This window comes from Paroedura picta, chromosome 12 (assembly GCF_049243985.1).
Source record: "Paroedura picta isolate Pp20150507F chromosome 12, Ppicta_v3.0, whole genome shotgun sequence".
Lineage (NCBI taxonomy): Eukaryota > Metazoa > Chordata > Lepidosauria > Squamata > Gekkonidae > Paroedura > Paroedura picta.
In genome coordinates this window covers 35,335,022-35,360,293 of record NC_135380.1, presented here as the reverse complement: position 1 = coordinate 35,360,293, position 25,272 = coordinate 35,335,022, and the positions used below count along the sequence as shown (strand labels likewise).

At 45.1% G+C, this 25,272-nt stretch overlaps 1 protein-coding gene and 1 long non-coding RNA gene across 11 annotated transcripts in view; one reads left to right on the top strand and one right to left on the bottom strand.

Annotated features, from left to right (window-relative positions):
• CACNA1B (calcium voltage-gated channel subunit alpha1 B) overlaps nt 1-4,868 on the bottom strand; it is a 388,158-nt gene extending 383,290 nt beyond the window's left edge. For 5 of the 10 annotated variants that reach the window (XM_077306487.1, XM_077306486.1, XM_077306491.1 and 2 more), the window contains exon 1: nt 3,980-4,864. In XM_077306487.1, the coding sequence (XP_077162602.1) occupies nt 3,980-4,283 (304 nt within the window). In that variant the 5' untranslated portion in view covers nt 4,284-4,864. Of the gene's footprint in view, nt 1-3,979 lie in introns of all 10 variants that reach the window. The other 5 variants (XM_077306492.1, XM_077306494.1, XR_013225991.1 and 2 more) reach the window with 4 other exon arrangements.
• A 25-nt stretch (nt 4,869-4,893) lies between these two features.
• LOC143821955 (uncharacterized) lies at nt 4,894-14,007 on the top strand. The gene is made up of 4 exons (XR_013225992.1): nt 4,894-5,216; nt 6,830-7,051; nt 7,563-7,671; nt 11,597-14,007. It is a non-coding gene; the product is annotated as an uncharacterized LOC143821955 (long non-coding RNA).
• Nucleotides 14,008-25,272: the final 11,265 nt, after the last annotated feature.

Sequence of the window (25,272 nt, the reverse complement as noted above, 5' to 3'; positions counted from 1 at the left end):
AGAGGAACTAAAGAGCCTGTTGATGCGGGTAAAGGAGGAGAGTGCAAAGGTTGGCTTGAAACTCAACATCAAGAAAACAAAGATCATGGCATCCGGCCCTCTCAATTCCTGGCATATAGATGGGGAAGAAATGGAGATAGTGACAGATTTTATTTTCCTGGGCTCTAAGATCACTGCAGATGGGGACTGCAGCAAAGAAATTAAAAGACGCTTGCTCCTGGGGAGGAAAGCTATGGCAAATCTAGACAGCATCCTAAAAAGCAGAGACATCACCCTGCCAACAAAAGTGCGTTTAGTCAAGGCTATGGTCTTCCCAGTTGCAATGTATGGCTGCGAAAGTTGGACCATAAGGAAGGCCGAGCGTCAAAGAATTGAGGCTTTTGAACTCTGGTGCTGGAGAAGACTCTTGCGAGTCCCTTGGACTGCAAGGCGAACAAACCGGTCAGTCCTAGAGGAGATCAACCCTGACTGCTCTTTAGAAGGCCAGATCCTGAAGATGAAACTCAAATACTTTGGCCACCTCATGAGAAGGAAGGACTCCCTGGAGAAGAGCCTAATGCTGGGAGCGATCGAGGGCAAAAGAAGAAGGGGACGACAGAGAATGAGATGGCTGGATGGAGTCACTGAAGCAGTAGGTGCAAACTTAAATGGACTCCGGGGAATGGTAGAGGACAGGAAGGCCTGGAGGATCATTGTCCATGGGGTCGCGATGGGTCGGACACGACTTCGCACATAACAACAACAACAACAAATGAATATTTCAACAAATTCGATGAATTGGAGGGAAATGTTATGCTTCAGAGAACCATGTTTGGTAACTCTGTTTAGTGCCTGCCCTTTAAGTAATGATTCAGTTAAATATACACTGTCATGTTCAATTGTTGCTGATTGTGTGTAATTTCCCAATTTACTCTCTTGGCCTGAATTCCCCTACCTGTGAAATTGTGATAAACAGCCAACCTCATAGGATGGTTGTTATAAGGAACAAGAAACTGATCAGTTAACAGCTTGTTAAACGCACACAAAAGCTGAAAATCCAGACGAACCCAAATTCCAATTCAAGCAATCATTAGAATGCCCAACAATACTTAGTATTTATCTAAAGTTTTCTCCAAAGGCTCAGAATATCACCATTTGTAGATACACTATGACGTATTGATGGAGCATACAGCTTAAGTAGATGAGAAGCAGCGTAGTGTAGTGCTTAAAGAGCAGTAAACTCTAATCTGGAGAACCGAGTTTGATTCCCCAGTCCTCCACATGCTGCCAGCTGGGTCATCTTGGGCCAGTCACAATTCTCTTAGAACCGTTCTCGTACAGCTCTCTCTGCTCTAGCTACCTCATAGGATATTTGTTATGGGAAGATGAAGGGAAAGATGTTTATATGGTACTTTGGGACTCATTTGGGTAGTGAAAAGCAGGGTATAAAAATCTCTCTCTCTCTCAGTGGCTTGCTGAGAAGGCAACACAATGGAATCCTCTGATATAAAATGGGCATTTCCCAGTTTATTGCTCATGCTCTTTGCCACTATGCTAAGCCAGTGCACTAAGCCACCATGTGCAGTGAAATCACCAGAGCTTCCTAGCTTTGCTTTCCACGGGGAAAAGATGTAATTTCATGTAACGTGGCCTTTATCTTTCATTTTCTGCAGCATGTACGTTCCTGGATCCCTGCCTAACTCCAAGGCTGAGGCCCAGATGGCAGCGAAGTGTTTCAGAACCATGGAGAGCTCCCCTGGGCACCAGGCAGCGTTTGATTTAAATATTGCACCAGCAACCCCCACAGGCACATGGACTTGCTAGCGCACACAGAGATCTCTACCCAGGAACTTCCCCTCACTTACCCCAAACGGAGCACGTCTTTCAAAGAGAGCACGACTGAACAGATTCTGAACTTTGCGATCAGAGCTTTGCCCACCGACACAGCAAAAAGGTTTGCTCTCCTAAGGGCAACGCTTTAATTGCCACAAGGTCTTTGCTCCCTGGCTTATCTGCGGCAGTCTTTAAACACCCAGATACAGATGGCTTCTCCTTCCTATGCACTTGATCATGCTAATGCAGCTCTCAATTGATTCTGTTTGCCCTATCACTGCATTCCCCGCACAACCCTCAAACACACATCATCAGCTGAGGAGGATGGAAGGGGAGTTGCTTGCAGTGTTGCTAAGAGCAGGGCTGGTTGCTGTTCTGTGAGGATTATTAACTCTGTGGCTTCAGATAAAAAGAAAACAGAGCTCCCCTACCCCCACCCCCGGGGATGCTCTGTGCAGCGTATTCCTGGCACTGGTACAGATCATCAGCTACTATACAGTTATTCTTACAGACCCAGAGAATGAGAGACTCCTTAGCAACCTAACCCTAAGCACATTGGGTCTTCATTTGCTCCTTCTGTTCAAAGGATGCTGCACTCAACAGTACATGGGAGGAAGTCTTCCAGAGAGTAGTTAACCATGTGCCCCCTGCTCCTTTACTGAAACAAAGATTTTGATAAGTCCATGTCTACACTGCTACAACACCTAGTAGTTATGACACTGGTTTCTGATATAGCCAGTCCATACCAGAAGCATGAAGCCTCTTCGGGTACAAGCACAATTGTGGGATACACCCTCTCCTGTACTGATGAAGCTCTCTCTTTCCCACCCCACAGACTGATGCTGCTAGGCAAAAGAGAGCCAAGAGACTCTGTCATGACAGCAAACGCTTAGAACTGACCTTAACCAGTTCAAATAGACACGGACAACACCCACATATAAGACGCTGGGAGAGGATTACACCTTCTCTATATATTTTGATCATGTTCTGAAAGGCATACACAGCTATATAACTCTTCCTACACTTCACACTTGATTTTGGAAGAGCACAGCCCCCACTCCTGTCAGCCTTGGTGGCATCTACAGAAATGTGCAATATTGTCAAAAAAGAAAGATGTTGAAGCCGAATAGTTGCTGGAAAGGGGCCAAAACCCAGCATCCATTGACGGGCATCCACCAGCCCAAGCCAAAATATCTCACAACCTGTCTAAACTATCAGAACTAAGGGCTACGCCAACTCTGCATAGGGTGTCCTGATGTTACAGAGGCCTGATGAATGGAATGAACAAGCAGAAATGAATGAGAACATGCAGGAACCCACAGCATGGCTGTACTGCCATATAAAACCCTCGCCAAAAGTGCAGAAGGAAATCCAAATTTCACTGAACCAAACTGGTTGGCACCCTACTGCTATACAAGAGCAACGCAAGACTCTTGCCATTATACTGTCCCCAATGGAGATGGAGTTTCTTTGAGAGAAGATTTCAGGGGAAACTGCCACAAACAGGCAAAATCCTGAGTTGCTAATGGGGGAGGACAACTTGAGGCTCTAGTGCAGAAAGGCAAGTGGCACCAGCATGAGGGGGGAAGAATCCACTGTACAAAGAGCTCCGCAGGGAAGCCAGCCCCGGGATTTCTCTCTCACACGCACTGCTTTGGAAAGGGCAAGGATGAGCCACACACCTTGTGTTCCAAGGGAAGGAGACAGTTCCCTCGCTGCTCCTCCCGAGGGAGGGAAATACTCCAGAGAAGACGGGAGAATCCCTCCTATCAGAGCCACGGCTCCTATCAGAGCCAGGGCACCTCTCCGGGCTCCCCTGGCCCCTGGACGACAGTCCGCCGCCCTCCACACCCCAGGGAAGGAGATCCCAAGAAAAACAAGCAGGACGTGGCAGAAGCAGCGCTTTTCAAACTGCCCTCTCCTCCCGCGCGCTCAGGAGCCTCGGCCTGCAACAGCTCGGAGGCGAGGTGAGGCGACGCGTCGCCGGCCGGCCCTGGCCCCAGCGCCGGTCACACCCAGTTCCGACGCCCAAGGCGCCCGCCGCCGCCCGGAGCCCCCCACGAGCCCTACGCTGGCTCGCCCGCTCGCGCCCCCGAGCCCGCTGCACCATTCCGACGAGCCGCCCTCCCCCGGGGCGCCGGTGCCCTCCCCAGCCCGCAAGGATATGGCCACTCCGTGATCCGCTTGGCGTATTTGCGTATCACGTTGTCCTCGCTGAAGATGAAGAGGGAGCGGTTGACGGTGAGGCAGTTCTGCTTGACCGGGATGGGGTTGTAAAGGGCCATGGTCCTGGCCCGCTGGGCCATCGACTGCTTGTACACGGGCGCTCTCGGGCCGGGCGGCCCCGGCGGCCCTTGGCGGCTGCCGCCGCGGCCCCCGGCGCCGCTACCTCCGCCGCCGCCGCCGCCGCCGCCGCCCGCCGGCCCTCCACCTCCATAGCGGCTGGGCAGGTCGTCTCCGAAGCGAGCCATGGTGCTCCAAGCGCGGCGTCGCACTCCAAGCTGGCAGCCGAGCCGAGGAGAGGAAGACGCATCCCAGCACCAGGGAGGGAGGGAAGCTGGGCGGCTGCTGCTGCTGCTGCTCTCTGCTCTCGCTGCCGCTGCTGCCGCTGCTGCTGCGATTCTGGCGAGGGCTGGCTGCGGCTCTGGCGGCGCCTGGACCTTCAAGGCAGGAGGGCGACAGGAGGAGGAGGAGGGGGAGAAAACGAAGGAGCCGCCGCCACGCAAGGGCGAGGCTCGGCGGCGACCTGTCAAGCGAGCGCGGCGAGGCTCAGCGGGGCAAGAGCTGGCTCAACTTCCCACGAAGGTCCCTTCTTTCCAGCGCCTCGCCATGGTCCAGCCACAGCCCGGCCGGCCCCTGAAACCAGCCCGGGCGCGGAAGGGGAGAAGAGCCAGGCAGGCAGGCAGTTCCTGGGGGGGCTTCTTGCGAGACGAGACGAGACGGGGCGGGGCGAGGACGAGAGGGGCCGCCGATGCCCCCTGCCTCCTGCCTCCTCGGGCCGCTCCTTCTCGCTGCCGCTCCTCCCCGAAGCCCTGCCTGGGAGAAAGCGAAATGGAAGCGTGAAGAGCAACCGGTTTGTGAACCTCGCCCCTTCCAAAAAGAGCAGGACCAGCTGACGTTGGCGCAGCCAATCGCCGCCGCCTGCTCCACCCAGCCCCGCAAGGTTCCTCAACCCAGCCCCACGTCTATAACGGAGGGGGAAAGACCCGCCCCTTCGCGAACGGAGCAGAGAGAGAGAGGGGCGGCTCCGGGCGTGAGAAGCGAGGCCTCGACGACGCCTGGCAGGTGACGCGCGGAGCTGGCTGCTAGGCATCTGGAGCCCGGGGAGGACAGAAAGGCTGGCCCCGGAGAAGGTGATCACAGACGTGGCGCGGGGAGGGCTGGCTCCTCCCCCCCCCCGACAGGTGACATTAAAGTTCGCGGGGAAAGGGGACTCTGAGGGGGGAGGGTGTTGCGCTCAAGGCGGTGCTCTTTAGCTCGTGTTGCCCGAAGTATAAGAAGGGCACTTGGCTGACTCAAAGGGCACAAGATTCCGTTGTGCGCTTTAAGGTGACCCCAGCCAGCAACCTGTTGAAGGGTCACAACCGCGTTGGGCCAGTTACTTGAGGCTGGAAGGAGACACACCCTTTCCCAAGAGTATGATGCATTGGGCACCTCTTTCTAGCAAGTGGTATAAGGTCATTTCTTTCCAAGAAACCTTGGGAAGACAAAGGTCTAGAGCAGTGGTTCTCAACCTGGGGGTCAGGACCCCTTTGGGGGTCGAAAGACCCTTTCACAGGGGTCGCATCAGGTCAGCAGCTTGGTCTGGGTGGATCAAGATAGAGCGTTCGTCTGTCTGGAGCAGCGGAAAAGAGTGAGATTGGCATGGTGGGACAAGAGGCAGAACTGAACTGAGAAACCCCGGGGGAAAAAACAATTTATATACAATCATGAACAATGGATCTTCACGCCATTGGTCAGTTTTGGTTTAATTTCTGTGAAAGAACCCTTGCATAATTTGATGGTTGGGAGTCACCACAACATGAGGAACTGTTAAAGGGTCACAGCATTAGGAAGGTTGAGAACCACTGGTCTAGGACTGCAATACTGCAACTAAAATCAACATCTATTGTCTTCTATCCATAGTTGCCAAGGCAGAAGTTATGCCAGCTGTGCTATTCGGACAAGAACAGAGGATGGGGAGAAGTGTTAGGAGGGGGTCCCTAGACAGCTGCTCATGCCACCTTCAAGATTTTGAAAAGCAGAATGCTTCCAATGCTGGACTCGCTTTCCTTGTTTATCATTTGAAAGTCTTTTAACTTGAAGTATCCATCATACACTCCTTTGAGAGTCTAGCTAGAGAGTCCTGCTGGATCAAACCAGGCTTCATCCTGTTTCTCAGGGCAGCCAACAAGGCAATAGTCTTCTCATAATATTGATTCCATCCCAACAACTGTTACTGAAGGCCCACAGCCTCTGAACACTAAGCTACCATTTAACTCCTGCTGGAACCTGTTAAAGGTATCCATTGAACAGGAAAGTTCCGGCTGTTTCACATAGTCCTGTTTCACATATGGCAATGACACTGAATCATTCAGCAGGGATGGATTAACAAATACCTTTTAAGAGAGCCAGCTTAGTGTAGTAGTTAGGAGCATGGTAGGTTTGATTCCCTGCTCCCCCACATGCAACCAGCAGGGTGGCCTTGGGCTTGCCATAGCACTGATAAAGCTATTCTGACCGAGCAGTAATCTCAGGGCTCTCTCAGCCTCACCCGCCTCACAGGTTGTCTGTTGTGGGGAGAAGAAAGGGAAGGTGATTGTAAGCCGCTTTGAGACTCCTTCGGGTAGAGGAAAGTAGCATATAAGAATCAACTCGTCTTCTTCAGTAATATCAGGGCTCTCTCAGCCTCCCCTACCTCACAGGGTGTCTGTTGTGGGGAGAGGAAAGGGAAGGCAACTGTAAGCCACTTTGAGACTCCTTCAGGTAGAGAAAAGCAGTATATATGAACCAACTCTTCTTCTTCTTAAATCACAAGGGAAATAAAGAGCCTCTAGTTGCCTCTTCATTTGGGAAATCTCCTCAGCCTAAGCCAGCCAATTGAGCAACAGCCAGCCTCCAAAGACAATTGACCCAGCCCAAGAGTATTCTAGGCCAACCTCTCATACAGTGGCCACACTTGAGGGAGCTCACAAGTAAAGCATGCAAGCAGATTGCCCTCTGTCCATCTGTGGAATGGGTCTGAGAGCTGGCTATAAAGGTAGGACATTTTTATTCTTGGATGTGGAACATACAGCTTAATAATTAAGCAAGTAAGCCTTTATGCAAACAACAGTGTAAATATTAATAAAGTCACTTGTTGTCAAGCTAATCCTATGACACGACTTTTAACTCCTTATTTAGCAACATCTTCTCCCAGCTGTGGCTATACATGTCTCTTTATAAATATAAAAGCCAATGTAATGGGAAAAAAGCACTTCTGAGCAGAAACAGAATCCATTGTGATATCGCAGTTTCCCCCATATGGTTAGAAGGAAGGAGAAAAACTAGCTTCCTTCTCTCTATAATAGGCTCCTATGGAGACCTGAACCACAAAACACCTATATGCCTAGAAAGAAGTTTGTGAGTTAATTAATTGATTGTCTGCATTTTAAGAACACAGACAAAACAGGTTCTTTAATTTTTAAAGCTTATGCTGGTGCTTCCTAAACCTATAGATGGAATTCACCACAATAACTCCATATTTATCTTAAATTCCTCTGTTCCATCAGTAATAGTAGGGTGCTAAGAAGCTTTCCAGATTCTATTGCTACAAATGAGAGAAGGCGGAAATCGTTCTGTTCTCTCCTTCGGAAAAGGGACGTTTTCATCTGATACATGGTAATTACGTTTTTACAGGTTTAAATGATTTTAAGTCTACAACATGAAGATTGGCTTGTTCTGAGGTTATTGTTATTTGCTTCTGGTTCATGTTTTAAGATTAGTCATTAACCTCCGTACAGAGATTATTGTTTTTCAGCATACAGCGTATTGTCTTTTGGGCACATCTACATTTTTAAATTATTTTCGCCTACCATTCAATGGCTAATTGCCAGCACTCTAAACAAATTCATTAAACAAGCATCTAACCTTAGGGCAGACATTCTTCACCTGCCAAGCAGCTTGGAACATGCTTGAACAGCACTGAATTAAATCTCTTAACTTTCAGAGCTCGACAGAAGCAGTGGCAACACAGCTGCCACCTCCTCCATTCTGTGGAGAACAAAAGGTGCCACTCGGATCCCTTCTAATCCTTTGGCTCCTGGCTCCACTGGTTCTCACTTCTCCCTGCCAAACTGAAAGTTAAGCCACTCATTAGTTTATGGTGATACCCTAGAGCAGGGGTAGTCAACCTGTGGTCCTCCAGATGTTCATGGACTACAATCCCCATGAGCCCCTGACTATTTGCTGGCAGGGGCTCATGGGAATTGTAGTCCATGAACATCTGGAGGACCACAGGTTGGCTACCCCTGCCCTAAAAAGCAACCTGTTTAAAGAGCTACAATCCCAAAGTTACTTGGGGAGACACATACTTTTCCAAGTGTATGATGCATTTGGCTCCCTCTTTCTAGCAGTGGTGTGAGGTCACTTTTTGCCAACCCTTTAAGAAACTTTCAGAAGGTAGAAAGGTCCTGAAATCCATAATCAATTAAATTGCCAACTTCAGTTTGTTGGATAATCCTTAGGAGTTATATCTCACTCATCATCTGATAAAAAATAAACCGTAAACCAATGCCTACTATTACATAGTCTTGAAAGTTAGTCTATCCAACCCTAGTTTAATTTAATTTCCATTCTTATTACTAATTACCAGCACTCCATATATTTTGGGTATTTTCTTCTATTTAAAAAAAATACCTTGGCAACTCTGAGGTTTGTTAGACTGAGAGAGAGATTTAGTCAAGGCCAGGTAGCAAGTTACATATCTAAGCAGAAATCTGAACTCTGATCATGCTAGCCCAAATTTAGCATGATATTTAGCAATGGTGGCCATCCAGAATAGTTTTGATCCTAATTATGATAATACAGTATCCATCAATCATTTTAAATAGAGCATTTTGTGCAATGGGTATTTGACCTGGGTCACAATTAGCAAACTGTGCCCCAGGTCAAATACCCATTGCACGACAGAGATTGCCCCTCTCTAACATTGTTCTCTACAAGTGTATGGGAATAAAGCAAATGAGACAGCAATCCTGTGGGCTCTTACTAGGGAGCAGGACTTATTTTTGTGTGTGCATGTTGAGAATCATCATAATATAAATAAATCTAGGATGACAGTTTAATAACTTTAAGACATGGTGGGGGAAAATATATTCAACACTGGGATAAAAACCAAAACTGGAGTATGAGTGGTAAGGAAATAAAAGAGCAGAATTAAATAAAAATTGTAATAACTAAGGGACTAAAGAGAATACAGTCTTCTTTTCAACTCTGGACTGTAGCTATGACAGTAGCATTAGCAGGGAAGAGTATGAGGCTGAACAACTACAATCCAACAGAGTGATAGATCTGCAATAGAGCAAATTTGAGCCCTGTGGCAGAATCTAATTCACATTATTTGTAGAAAGAACGTAGACAACACTATGCTTAGGCTATTACTCTGCATGTAACCACTGTCAAGTTGAAGGTGCCATTGAAATATTGTGCTTCTGGAAGTGCCAGTCACAAATTTTACCTTGGAACAGGCACTTCCTTACCTACATGTGGGAGCAATGAGCTGGCTGTGGTTATCCAGAGCCTTTCTAGATGGTCAGTTTATTGATCAACAGATGCACTGTTGCCACAAATACAGACATCTTCCTTCAAAGAAGCAGTTGATCCCGACCCAGGCAATTCATATAACAATTCAGGCACTTACATATTGAGGATGAAAAAGTAGGATGCCTAAAGTACCATGAGACTGATGCCCAAGCACTGATCTTGGGCATATCTGCCTATAATGTGAACCCTATGCAAATGAAATATCCAGCTGAAAATCTGTTAAATCCATCTTGAACAGCAGCAAATTTGGTGCTTCTTTTACTGAAAAGAGCAGGCAGAGGACAAATGTATAAAGAATTTGTCATAAGCACAATTCTCAATGGCATGCATGCATGTAAATAGCCAGACTCCCCTCTCCCCCCCCCCCGCCCACCTCTCCATAAACTATCAGAAGGATCAGGGCACAGCCACCTGCATAGTTATTGCAAAAAGAGACAGCAGACATGTAAATATGCACAGTTGGTACTGCTGCAAATAATATTTTTTGCACCAGAGTTCAAAACATGAAGCGGAAGTATCTTTGTACTGCTCACGTTTGTGCGTGCAGGGCTGACCGTCTCTTTTGACATTTCCGTTAGCAGCAAAAAACAGCTAAGGGGGTGAAGGAAAAAGCAGTGAAGATTATTCAGGGTTGCGGCACTGCAGGAGGAGAGGTGCTTTAACTCTCCATCTGCCCTGGAAGTGCTGGAAATTACTGCATGGAGTGTTCCCATAGATAGCTGGAAGGCACATGATATAGCAACCTTCCTGATGCTAAGCAAATGTGTATACAGACAGTATGGGAATCTCATATATGCCGCATATCCCATATATGCCATATATGGAAGAAATGGGGGACACAGCAAAGATAACAAACTGGCCACGGAATGGCTAGAAAGAGATGTATTATGCTAGTCTTGCCCCCCTCTTGCATCAGACAGTAATAGCTCTGGGGATAACTACTACTGGAGGAGGAAGAGAATTGGTTTTTATAAGGCACTTTTCAGTACCTGAAGGAGTCTCAAAGCAGCATACAATCCCCTTCCCTTTGTCTCCCCAAGACCGTTTATGCACTGGAGGTTTCATGCCAGGCTGCAGGCTCAAGTTTTAGTCGTGGCAGGTTGCCCCACCTCTTCCTGCACCCACATGGGGGAGCATTTGGCCCAGTGCACCTCATCCACCCCCAATTTGTGTTCCTGCATGGAAGCTGGGGCAGTGAAGTTCCCAGTGCATAAACGGTCCACAAGAGGCAACCTGTGAGGTAGGTGGGACTGAGAGAATTCTAACAGAACTGCTCTGTGAGCTCAGACAGGACTTTGACAAGCCCAAGGTCACCCAGCTGGCTGCACATAGAGGAGGAGTGAGGAATCAAACCTGGCTTTCTATATTAGAGACCCCCACTCTTAATAACTATACCAAGTGGAAGGGTTAAAGAGACCCCCCCTCCTCCATGATTGCCTTTAGTATAAAAGAAACGAGGAGACTGGGTAAGACATGCATAATGTAGCTCCAAGAGCCTTCCTTGCTTTGATTATGTTCCCAAGAACAAAGTATTAAGGAATATGGAATGATTTGCACATCTCATTGAGGGATGCCGATAACTAACTTGCAAAAGCCATAATTTCATACAAGTCACTTAGAAGAGCGCTTTGCTGTGCTGAGGCAAAAGTGACTTAGATCAACAAGCATGAGTTCTCAAACCAATGAAAGCAAATGCTGAGTTATAACCTTACAGTGACAAACAGGCTTAAAAAGGGACATTAATCTTGCTCAGGAAACTATAAAGAATGAAACCCAGTAATCACATTTCCAAAGCTTCTAATGAAGACTGACTGTGAAATGCCGCCAGCTTTTAACTTTATGCTACTTGACTTTATTGACTCTTTGTGGTTAATGGAGTATAACCATTGTTGCCTAATGCCTAGTGGTTACGGTTAGATTCAGCAAACAAATACAAATAATGTTTTGATACAAATAGTTTGATTCTTACCTCCTTTATTTGCTTCATGTTCTGTTTTCACAGCTATACTTGAAGGAAGCTATTGACTGATGGGAAATGAGTCAGAGGAGGGTGATGAAGGCCTGGAAAATGATGAAGGCTTTGATCTAGGAGATGGGATTCAAGACCGACACATTGATTGATTGATTGATTGATTGATTGACAGACACATTGACAACTAAGGATCATGAGTCCACAGAGTTAATGGTTAATTTTATAATTAAAAAACAGAAGACAAAGATACCAAGAGTCAGTGTGGTTTAGCGTCAGACTACAATCTGGATGACCCAAACTGAAATCCCAACTCCAATATGGAAGCTTGCTGGTCAGCCTTGGTCACATACACTCAGCCTCCCTCCCTCCCTCCACAGGGTTGTTGTGAGGATAGAACAGAGGAGAGAATTTGGGGTCCCCACTGGGGATAAAGATGAAATAAATAAACATATCACATTGTAATTTCATTCTTCCTCTGAAGGGCTCAAGCAATGGGGGAGTAGCAAAGAGATTAATTACTCTTTGAGATAATTAGGTTGGGAAACCATGACCTTCACAGTGCAATCCTACTCAGTCTGTTTGATGATTCATAAATTATGCAAAACAGATCCACCATTGGAAGACTGAAGCAACTGGAAATCCAGTTGAATAGATCCTTCTTTAGAGACCATTCTCCCTTTTGGATCACCTGAAGGCTAAGCAAATCTGCCAGCACATTCACTGTTCCTTGTATATCTTCCACCCAGATAGAGAGTAGGTTCTCCTCTGCCCACAGCAGAAGTCTGTTTTTTTAATCTGTGAAATGCTGTTGGCTTGGAACCTCCTTGCTTTTTTATATACGGTTTGTCTGTTATACTGAACATATCAGGACATGGTCATGGGTTATCTGATCATTGAAGAAAAGGCTAAGTGAAAAGCTCCAACAGACCGACTGGTAGTGATAGTACTATGAGATTCCACAGACCCTGGGCTAGAGATCCCACCCTGTGTGGCACCTAAACCACAAAGGCACACATCTGAGAAAATCTCTTTCACATTTGTGATCCAATAAGCTTTGCCCTGTTTGATATTGTATATCTTTGTCCACCACACCAATCTGCATTTCTCCTACAGTGGTATGCAGATATAAATATCTTGTTTCCTTGCAATCCAATTTTGGAAGGGTCTGAGTAATTGCTGCAGAAGACCAGACTGGAATCTACCCCATTGTACTGCACCTATGTTTGAGATGTTCCTATGTTCCCCCCCACTGGCAGTCTTCAAGCAAAGGTTGGATACACACTTTTCTTGGATGCTTTAGGATGCTTTGAGCTGATCCTGCGTTGAGCAGGGGGTGGACTAGATGGCCTTTATGGCCCCTTCCAACTCTATGATTCTATGAGATCAGGAGTCCTATGAGACAGGTAAGGGTCATTAAAGGTGAGGATCTACTCTTTATTATAAATGCTGCTAATTCCTTCATCTTTCTTGCTTTTTTGACTGTGAGAAATAGGCATTTTGTTATAGTATCTATTCATATTCCCAGATGTTCCAGCTTCTGAATTGGTTCCGGCTAACTCTTTGTAGATTCACCAGGAACCCATAACTTCTTTGGCATTGTATGGTTTCTTCAGAGGGCCATCCAGATTTGTATGTAGAACCGGCCTGATTATCAAGTTGTTTAAATAGTGGTGAACATGCACATTTTGCTATCTTAATTTCACTACCGAGTTATTCAAGAGTATTAATTCTGGCATGCTTCTGCTTTGTACATCTGTTGGTTTATTTCAGATTGAGTATTGATCTCCAGTCCCGCTTCTCTCTTGGGGTTGCATGAAAAAAGAGTATACCCCACGTCCCTTTTCCGCAGGAGGTACATAGTCAATGACTTGAATTTTTAGAAGATGTCTGTCTCATGGTTGTTAAATGCTTCTGAGAGTTTTGATGAATGGGGGAGGTTATGAATTGTTATAGTGAATAGTGGAAGAACACTATGTTGTAGCCCAGGGGTAGTCAAACTGTGCCCCCCAGATGTCCATGGACTACAATTCCCATGAGTCCCTGTCAGCATTTGCTGGCAGGGGCTCATGGGAATTGTAGTCCATGGACATCTGGAGGGTTGCAGTTTGACTACCCCTGATGTAGCCATTTGAAGCAGTGCTGGTTGTCCAACTGTCTATCTGAAGGTTTTGGACCAAGCATCTTTGAAAGGTTGTCCTTCCACTGGAGAAACAGTTGAGTCCTGCCTTAACAGGCTTTACCCTGTCTGCTCTGTTGTTCTGTTTATTGAATCTAGAATTGAACTGCATGGTTGTCTCAGCTGATTCCAGCTGTTCCTTCTGTTCTCTTGGCTAGAGAGCATGTGTTAGGCAATAAAGGAATGATTTCCAAAGTGCCTTCCATTGTTATGTCTCCATTTAACAATAAAAAGAACACATAGGTGAGAACAGCACCCTTTCATCCCTGCAACCTGTCTGCACCTGCATATGAAAACCCATACATTTTGCAGCCCAGCAAAACTCAACTACTCAACCATCCAGAACCTCTGAAGGAGGTATGTGAAATAGGAAGTGGAGGCAGAGCAGCTTTCTGCATGCCGCAACCATGTACCCCTTTTCATTGCTGAAATCTGACCCCCTCTCCCTCCCACACATCTACCCAATTGAACAGAGATCTTTCTCAAGCACTAAAGCCTTATGAAAAAGGCCAACGTTTTGGGGGCAAGGATCAGGTGCCCAATTATCAAATCAGCCATGGCCTTCCTCTGCTTCAAGTGAGGGTCTGTATAAAAATGCCGAAGAAGAGTTTTGGTGTGAGAGCTGTAGTGCGGTGCATGGCAAGCAGCCCTTCGGTACAGCTGCTGCCTTTTCATTGTACTCTAGTGCCCTCTGTTTCAGCACTGAAAATATTGGCGTACTCTACATCCTTCTTCGAACACTCGCTCATAAAGTAGGCAGCTGTTTCTTCTCTACGTTCCCTCTGAAGAGCTGTCATGAAGCAGGAGGATGATGACTTTTGATGGCTTAATAAGAAGTAAAGAGTCCCAGTCTTAGACTCTGGCTCATGCTCAAGGCACCATTGTGGGCTAGCTGTAGAAATAAAAGCAGGATTGACGAGTTTCTTCTTACAATGCCCAAGAAGTGTCATGGTTACATACCTGTATGTCACTTGCACATTTATGGAAGAACAAGCTTTCTGGGGTGCCAAGAGTCCTTTTCGTACCAGACACAACCCCATGCCAGGGAAAGTATTAGTCAATATCTGGAGAAATTAAAGGAGGATGACCACAGTTGGAGAACAGAAAGGGTTCTGGGAATACTATTCAGTAATCATGGGGGCCAAACATTTATTTTGTCACACAGACAGGCGATAAAGTTGGAATTATCTTGCAATTAGGTCTTCACATATATAGTGTGCAGGTGGTCGGACCATAGTTAAAATATCAGCAGGACCCTTTGGCTAGCACACTTAATGGTGAGTGTAAAGAAACTGGCCTTTTTCTATATATTTCTCATTAGTGCAAAAGTTGCTTGATTATGAGTATGTACTAGCTACAGGAATGTGTGGTCCTGTGTCTTAACAACACCCCTGACTGGCCAGCCAGAATCATGCCAGTTGCTGGCAGTTTGTCATAAAGCAAGATCCTTCATTCTGGTTTGTAACCTTTTTGACCAGCTTGTTTAGACACCTGTTCTTTCCATCATCCTTCTATTTGGGTTGGGCCTTGCATATGGGAATGATGATGAATTAGGAAAATGCAGTTCTGTTCATCATTTGTGGCATGCCCTCTTTGGGAACCACAAATTGTCACAAGTATACAGAATGGATCCTGCAAGCTAGAGTCATCAGGACAACTATACCTGGCTCTCCTCTACCTGTCCTCCAAGTCTGGTGAGGCTTGGATTTACAGGGTCTGAGTTATGACACACACCCCTCAAAGAAGGTGCCCCATCCTCCATTGTTTCCAATGGTGGGGGGAAACAGCAAAAAAAAAAAATCTACAAGGGCAACAAAAGCCTAGTGGAACAGAATCAAAGTCCCTGCAGTAGAAACTCAAGGTGTGTGTGGGGGGCATTTTTGCAAGCCCAGCAGAACAAGTGCGAAATATTAGGGCCCAGTGCAGGGTATGCATTTTGCAAATAAATAAAAGTAAACTTACGATAGAGGTGAGGAAAGGGTTTGAAAAACTTTGCCCATCAGTTTGGTGAGTACTAGAGAGAGACTCCACGGAACGGTAATTGATTCCCCTAGAGAGAAAAGGTTAAGGAAAACTTTTAGAAAATGCCTAGTTTGGCTTAGTAAAAAGTGGACTTCCCTAAACAGTGTTATAAAAATATGAGATAGCAGCCAAGTGTGCTTGTATTGAAGTAAAAACCAGAATTCTTCAGAATCATCAAATAGTCAAAAAAGTGAGAAAAGGAGTTAAGAACTAATGTTCTATGCTGCTAGTACAGTGATGCAAGGTCATGAGAGTATCAGGTCATTCCATGTAGATAGCTGAATGTATTATCTTTCAGCCATAGTCATAAAAGCTGGAAAGCACTCCTGTTTGGGTCAGGAATAAGGTTGCCATCTCTGGATTGTGAAATACCTAGAGATTTTGGGGGTGGAGCCTGGGAGGGGAGGAATTTGTATAGGGGAGGAACCTCAGCAGGGTGACAATCCTAGTCAGAAAGGAGCAAGCAGAATGTGATGCTCCTTTGTAAAACCCAACCAATTAAGGAGACTGGAGGAAAAGTACAGAGCAAGGTACCACTGAATGGGATTTGAAATGCACCTCTTAAGGAGAGGGGATCTCTTGTGCCTAAGAAGCAAAAGAAGCAGCACTTTGGACTGAATAAAATAACAACTAATGCGAAGCCAAATATTCTGCAGAAGGAAATTTAACACCAAAAACTCTTATGAACATAGGAGTGAAACAAGATTGTATCCTTGCGCCACACTTATTTTAACCTCTTTTAAAATGATTTATTCTATTTTGATAAAGTAAATGGTCATGTCCCTTCAGTTGATAAAAGACTGACTCCGCTTCTTTTATATGCGGATGATACAATAATCCTGTCTAGACTTGAGTGGGTTTAACCCAACACCTTCAATCATTTACAGATTACTGTAGAGACAACCAACTAAAAACAAATTGTGATAAAACCAAGATCATGGTATTTCCACCACTACAAATTTCAGTGGAAAATAAATGGCAACTATATAGAACAGGTAAATCATTTCAAGTACCTTGGCATAAATTTCAGTTAAAATCATAGAGAGAAATCATAGCGAGAAAACCATCAACGCTATAAAAGGCCAACTATCTCTTTTAGCTTTTTTACCACCAAAAAGGCAACAAAAATCTTCCAACAGCCCTCAAAATTTGCAGTGCTAAAATAATTCCTCAGATCTTGTACAGAATCCCAATCTGGATGGAAGCATTTAACAGCTGACGAAGAGTGCTTGCACTCGAAAGCTCACACCTTGAATAAATCTTTGTTGGTCTTAAAGGTGCTACTGGACTCTGATTTTATTGTGCTACTTCAGGCCAACACAGCTACTCATTTGAATCTAGCAAATAAGAAAACATCCAACGGTCCTTTTTTTAGAAACCTACTAGTTCTATAAAGGTAACGGTAAAGGTATCCCCTGTGCAAGCACCGGGTCATGTCTGACCCTTGGGGTGACGCCCTCCAGCGTTTTCATGGCAGACTCAATACGGGGTGGTTTGCCATTCCCTTCCCCAGTCATTACTGTTTACCCCCCAGCAAGCTGGGTACTCATTTTACCGACCTCAGAAGGATGGAAGGCTGAGTCAACCTTGAGCCGGCTGCTGGGATCGAACTCCCAGCCTCATGGGCAGAACTTTCAGACTGCATGTCTGCTGCCTTACCACTCTGCACCACAAGAGGTTAAATACTAGTTCTATACTGTGTAGCAAATCACACACTTGTTGCAGAACTTGGCCAACAAAGTTCAAAGCCAGAACTTGGCTTCAGTCCTTCAAATATTGGTTAAAAAAATCATTTCCATGCTCATCCAAGTAGTTTATTGACTAACCTTCTGAGCGATCCTTATTAACTGGTTAAGTAAAATGTCACAGAAACTTCAAACTATGGATTTGGACATCTTAACTCTCAGTATACAAGAAGAAGGGGTTATATTAAAATCAGTTTCACAGAGATTAGAAGACCAGGATGCCCAGTCATTCCTAATAGCATGTGCTCTCCCTGATTCTGGGATATCCCTGTAATATACAAAACTATCTCCAAATTCTGGAGACATATCTGTTAAAAAGAGCATTTCTATTAGCTCACCTAAACAACTTTCCCTCAAATTTGACCCGAGGTAGATTTTTGTAGATTCCCTCTCAGAAGAGAGATTCCTTGCATGGGTGTAATGTCCCTGACATGTTGTACCACATACTTTTGGAATGTCCTAAGTTCTCACTACATCATTGCCCTTTAGCTGAATATTTGAAGAAACTGAGATTTATCTGGGTTGATGAAAAATAGTGGATTAAAACTATACTGTGAAGGACTCAGCAATAATTGTAAGCTTAGTCTTTGTTGAAAATCTTAAATGAAAATCTCTCCACTGTGGATTCTGTAACTAGAATGGTAAAATTTTAGTTTTATGCTTTGCTATTTATGTACTCTGACATCAGAGTGGTTGTTTTATTTAAAATGTTTAAATTGTTGTAAAACGTTTTCTGTAGAAAGGCAAGTGTATACACACTGTGTCTAAGTAAATCCCCTCACAGTACGCGAAAAAAATCAAACAGCCCTTTTCAGAGTCAAATTAAAAATCAGTTAAGAATTTTAAAGGGGTAGAAAATATCCCTTTCCCTCATAGCCAGCCTGAATGGAGTTGAAAATTTAAGTTTAAACAGGACGTGGCAAAAATGAAAGATTAAGAAAAGGTGGGAAGAACTCCCCTCACAGCCCTCTCAGGCTTGAGGTAGTGAAACACATAAAGATGGGAAACTGGTTATTCCCCTCAGAGCTGGGCAGGCTGTAGCTAAAAAGCAAAAACTACAAGGCATTTTTAGACATGCTAAATATATTTTAGAGCTTTTGTGGCATTTACGGGAAGGAGATAGCATAAGTGTGGGGGACGGAGTGAATTCAAGTTCTTCTCATAGGATGACCCCTTGAAAATCAAGGGCAAGGCCTCAGGCCCACTTCCCTCCCCCTTGATGAGGCAGCCTTTGCAGTTGCTGACAGGAAAACCCTGTCACAGATCACATACAGTTCCCAACCTCCAGGTTGGGGCTGGAGTTCTCCCAGAATTACAACTCCAGGCTATAAAGAGCATTTGCCCTGGAGAAAATGGCAGCTCTATAGCAGGGTTAGAGCCTCTTGTGGTGCAGAGTGGTAAGGCAGCAGACATTCTGTCTGAAGCTCTGCCCATGAGGCTGGGAGTTCGATCCCAGCAGCCGGCTCAAGGTTGACTCAGCCTTCCATCCTTCTGAGGTCGGTAAAATGAGTACCCAGCTTGCTGGGGATTAAACGGTAATGACTGGGGAAGGCACTGGCAAACCACCCAGTATTGAGTCTGCCATGAAAATGCTGGAGGGCGTCACCCCAAGGGTCAGACATGACCCGGTGCTTGCACAGGGGATACCTTTACCTTTACCTTTACCTTATAGCAGGGTTAACCAAACTGTCTTTCCAGATGTCCATGGACTACAATTACTGGGAGCCCCACTAGCAGGAATTCATGGTAATTTTAGTCCATGAACATCTGGAGAGCTACTGTTCGGCCACCCCTGCTCTATGGTATCATACCACTGCTATTATTATTGCTAACAACAAGTGTATGTCTTCCTGACATAAAAGGCACATGAAGGGGAATTTCAGGGCAGGGATGCATCTGTTGAGTGCAGAGTTCAGATACTGAGGGAAATCACATTCCATTTAGGAAATAGAATTTTCTTTAAAAAGAGGTTTCTCAGGAAACTAACCTTTCCGTGTAAAGTGCCTCAAGACACCACAGTGAGGGGCAGTATATAAATCAAATGAAGAAATAAATACAACCTGTTTTTGCCATCTTAACATTGTACGTGTCAATTATTATAATTGTCTCTCTTTGATTGTTTTTGTTCACTATTCATATTTTTTCTGGGTGTCTGTTGTGGGGAGAGGAAAGGGAACACGAACGTAAGCCGCTTTGAGACTCTTTCAGGTGGAAGCTGCTGCTTCTTCGCAATTTCATCACCAATTTGGGCTGGATCTTTCACTCTTTTGGCTGAGTCTGCTTTAAGAGGCATTTGCCATTCTCATATGCATTTGTATAAGAGGCATTTGCCATGGAGCTTCCTCTACACTTTCCTTCCCTCAGCCTTCTCCCATAGGTGTCATTTCCCCATATGGCATAGGACTGTTTTATTTTTTTTAAGGAAATTAACACATTGCTAAAAGGCAATTTTGTTGTAATTTTTAAAATCTAAACTCAAAGTCACTAACACCACTTAACAAACATACATACCCTTAGGGGGAAATAAATATGAATACTCTTTAAACAGGTAAAAGGTAAAGGTAAAGGTATCCCCTGTGCAAGCACCGAGTCATGTCTGACCCTTGGGGTGACGCCCTCTAGCGTTTTCATGGCAGACGCAATACGGGGTGGTTTGCCAGTGCCTTCCCCAGTCATTACCGTTTACCCCCCAGCAAGCTGGGTACTCATTTTACCGACCTCGGAAGGATGGAAGGCTGAGTCAACCTTGAGCCAGCTGCTGGGATTGAACTCCCAACCTCATGGGCAAAGTTTTCAGGCGGCTGCCTTACCACTCTGCACCACAAGAGGCTCTTCCTTTAAACAGGTACAATCTACCAAATATCAAAATGCCAAAGCTGTTTAGATGTGCCAGCAAACAACTATACGTAAGCTGAGATACGGTTAATTATGCCAGACCATGCCTCCCCCAGCTGTTGCAGATATTTTCTGCAGCAACCTTATTTTAACTAGAGAAAAAGTGCCCTTTACTTTGTCATGCCACCCTGGAAGTGTGGGACAGTTTTTCATTTCCATTGTCCCACAAAGACTAGCCTGGTTGCAATGACCGTGTGCAATGGAATAACTCAAAACTTACATGGATATCTGTAAACACAGTTTAAAAGAAATAACTCCAAATAACCACCAAGTGAGATAATGCAACCCATACAGCAGGTCAGCTATCTTGACTCAATGCCCCCTTGCACAGTTGAGGGATAATCACATGGGGATCAAGTCTGCAGAGACTTGAGAACAATCCATATATTTTTGCTATTTGCTTGTGAATCCTCTTTCCTACATTTTGTTTTCATTATCAAACTTAATAGTAAAAGAATGGCCTCTAGAGCAGGGGTAGTCAACCTGTGGTCCTCCAGATGTCCATGGACTACAATTCCCATGAGCTCCTGCCAGCAAATGCCAGCCAGAAGATGTCCCCTAGGTGTGGGCATGGTGGTCGCTGTTACTACAGGGTATGGAGGAGTGGGAGGGCAGAGGTCTACAGGTTGGTTTTTGCTGCTAGTATAGTTTTATGGTATTGTTATGTATTTTATGTGGGTGTTAAATTTTATTGTAAACCGTCAGGAGCAGACAGGGACAGGGAGTGGCGAGAGAGAGAGAGAGAGAGAGCTGTTGCTAGTTGCAGTAAGCAAAAATGAGCTGGATATTAGCTCAGTGAGCCAATTTAGGCAGCTTCAGTTACTGTTTTCTCCACAAGGTACAGGTGTCACTTTAGCAATCCTACCACATATAGTACAACTTTAGGTAATATGCATGTTAGCACATCTATTTAAGAAGAAGAAGAGTTGGTTCTTAAATGCTGAAGGAGGCTCAAAGCGGCTTACAGTAGCCTTCCCTTCCCTCTCCCCACAACAGACACCCTGTGAGGTGGGTGAGGCTGAGAGAGCCCTAATATCACTGCTTGATCAGAACAGCTTTATCAGTGCTGTGGTGAGCCCAAGGTCACCCAGCTGGCTGCATGTGGGGGAGTGCAGAATCGAACCTGGCATGCCAGATTATAATTCCCCACTCCTAACCACTACACCAAAAACAACCCACGCAGATCTTTTGGGAGACCGATTTGAGAAGCCACAGAAGGTTCAATTCATACATTTAGAACACCAGTGTAGTCAGCCTCCAAAAGCGCTGGGAGTTCCTTGAGGCTTCTGTAAAACCTATCTAAGGGGTCTGTCGAATTGATTGTGTAGAAAGTTTCACCATTTCCTTGTGCTGCTGTGCCTGGCAGACTTAGGGCTTGCCATCTGGGTTAAGGCCAAGTTACAGCAGTCACATAAAGTCCACTCCCATGAGAGTGCATTTTGCTGGCGACCACCCAGTACCATACAGAATGCCCCTAAATTGAATTCTTTTCATTAGGCAGCATGCACCATTGCTCCACTGAAACATATCCATCAGTTCTAGCTCATCACAACTGGGAAAGGCACCAACGGATGGAGTCATTCTTAATGAGCCTACCTTCCTTTTCCCAGAGCAGGGCTGCAAACTAACCCATCTGTCTGCGCGATAAGACAATTTCATTTCTCTGGGCTGCATTCATGGTCCAGAGACAGACAATGAGATCACACAGACACCGAACGCTACAATTCATGGGGGAGAAGAGCTACAGGAAGAAGGAACTCCCCTTTGGGCCCCAAATTCATCTCAGCTCCTTGTTGACTGCTTCAAATGTTCCCCAGCCAGGAGAAAAACATGAAACTGAAGCTTCAGGAAAATTGGGGGGAAACTGAACAATATAGCAATGCTTCTCCTATTGAACACCTGTTATAAATACAGCAACCATCAGTAGTAATGATCTGAGACTACCCATGTTAAACAATTAATTAAAGATAAAGGTAAAGGTATCCCCTGTGCAAGCACCGGATCATGTCTGACCCTTGGGGTGACGCCCTCTAGCGTTTTCATGGCAGACTCAATACGGGGTAGTTTGCCAGTGCCTTCCCCAGTCATTACTGGGGTACTCATTTTACTGACCTCGGAAGGATGGAAGGCTGCTTCAACCTTGAGCCGGCTGCTGGGATTGAACTCCCAGCCTCATGGACAGAGCTTCAGACACCATGTCTGCTGCCTTACCACTCTGCACCACAAGAGGCTCTTAATTACAGGTTTTTAAAGCAAATGTCATTGGTTCACAATAACAGTTTACTCTTTTTTGTCATTAGTGTAACTTTCAAATCTACTGATGTTTGTTGTTCCAGGGGGAGAAAAAAACATTTTGAAACATTAGCCAGCTTAGTGTAGTGGTTAAGAGTGGTGGCTTCTAAGCTGGGGAACTGGGTTTGGTTTCCTACTCCTCCATGTGCTGTCAGCTGTGTGACCTTGGGCTAGTCACAGTTCTCAGAGATCTCTCAGCCCCACCTACTTCACAGGGTGTCTGTTGTGGGGAGAGGAAAGGGAAGGTGATTGTAAGCCGCTTTGAGACTCCTTCAATTAGTGAAAAGCAGGGGATCTTCACTCAGGACTCTTCACTCAGTGGGTATGAACTTGTTGGAAGTCCCTGGCTTGAAGGAGGCTCGCCTGACCTTGACCAGGGCCAGGGCCTTTTTGGTCCTGGTCCCGACCTGGTGGAATGTGCTCTCACAGTTCTGCAGGGCCTGCAAGACGGAGCTCTTCCACCAGCAGGTCTTTGGTTGAGGCCATGGTGGGTTAGACCTGGGCCCCTGACTGGCTACAGGTCATCAGGCACCCCTGGAATTGCTCCTAAGGCACTGTGCCATCATAGGTTCTGTTATATCGGGGGGGGGGGATCTTTCACTGCCTGGTGGGTGGATTTTCATAGGGATTTTATTATTGTTTGGGGGGAATTTTAGTGTATATTTATTATTACAACCCACCACGAGCCCATTATGGGAGTGGCGAGATATAAATAAAATAATAAATAAATAAACTCTTCTTCATTAACCTAACAATAACATTTAACTGGTCAACAGTCCGATTTGTTGCTAATATGCATAGTTGCCTTATACCAAATGAGGTTGTTGATCCTTCTCGTCTCTGAGAGTCTCTGGAGAATGGCAGCTCCTTAGGGTCTCAGGCAGAGAAAAGCCTTATTTAATTTCTGTGATCCAATATCTGCTATCCCTGAACTGGAAATGCCAAGCACTGAACATTTGACTTCTGTACCATTATACCACAGTACTTCCTTGTGCAGAAGATTTATTTATTCCACTTTTGCCTGGAGGTTTTGTCGTCTTTTTGTTTCAGGTGCTTGAGACCAGAGCTGAACACAGGTATCAAGTATAGTCTGGGGCCAGGCAACTCAGGCTCAGCAATTGTGCTATGAATTATGTAGAAAACGCACACGGTGTTTACACGGTATATTGATCTGACTGCCAGTTCCTTGGGTGTATATTTGAATCTCCACCTCCCCTTTTCTTGCTCAGTCATTCGTATAATATGTGAGGGTTTGGAAATGGTGACCAAGTGGTACCCCATGCTGCAAATTATGGTGTGACATTTAGAAAACACACCTGTAAGAATGCGCAGGAAACCACCACAGACTGTAGAAAATAGGCCATTATTGCTCTGCAATAAGATGACTAAACAGTGCTTGCACAGCCACATAATTTGCATCCAAATTTAAAACCAACAATGTTTTATTCAAGGTGTGAGCTTTCGTGTGCACGCACACTTCCTCAGACAATGGAACAAGAATAATAAGAGTGGTGGAGGTTGTGGGAAAGCTAGAACATTTTGGGTTAAAGTACATGCTGTATCAGAAGAAATGTTTAATATTAAGTTTCCTTTGAGGACTGAATGTATGTTATTAAGCTTCTGTCCCGATATACGACCACACCAAGCAAAAAGCTTTTTTTTTTTATGCTACCATGGCAGAGAGATTGCTAACTACCTTGTGCTGGTTGGTCAAAGTAGATGATTTATCAGAAATGGCAAAACTCACGGGCATAGTTAACAGGAAACCGATGACAGGATTTCAAGAACAATGGCGTTTTTGTTTGTGGCTTATCTTGCCAAATGAAAGCATCCAGGAGATACGCAGGATTCCAGGAGGATGGGGAATGGGAATAGAATGTAGCTTGATTGTGGTGACCAAAGCCTGGTTGCAGACCATTAAGTCCTGGCTAAAATTCACTTCACAGCTTCTCCTGGAAGCCTACTTACAGATATGCTTAATGAGCCATTCATATCCTGTTGGTAAATTCAAATTCTTTTCAATATTAAAACAATCCAAGAGGAAAAATATACATTTAAAATGATTGCTCAAAGATGTGAAGCTCCAGAACACCAACTTTTAAACTCAGTTCCCTATAGCCCTTGCTCCCCCAGTTTTTGGGGCATCCTGATTTCCTACAAAACTTTGCACGACTCCTAGCAAGACTAAATGCCTTCCTCTCAACAGTAACCCATGGCAGGTTTTGCCATATCCCTGATTCTGAGAATCTTTGCCCCCATGGTTGTGGTATCCCCAACACCCTCCCCTACATTATCTTGGTTAGTCCAGCTCTTTGCAGCCAACACATCCTGATTCAAGACTATATAACTAAACTGGGACTGAATTGCAGGAATGAACGGCAAATTCTTAAAGCTCTGCTTAACAAGAAGAATCATGTTCTATTTGCTAAAACTGCAAATGTACTTTATTCTATATTAAAAGTCAATCTTTTGTATTTGCACCAATGCTAGCCTGCACATCAGGTTTAAGTGTGTATCATATATGTCCATCTGTGTGGTGGTTATCTGTATTTATTTGAATATCTATATCTAAGGTA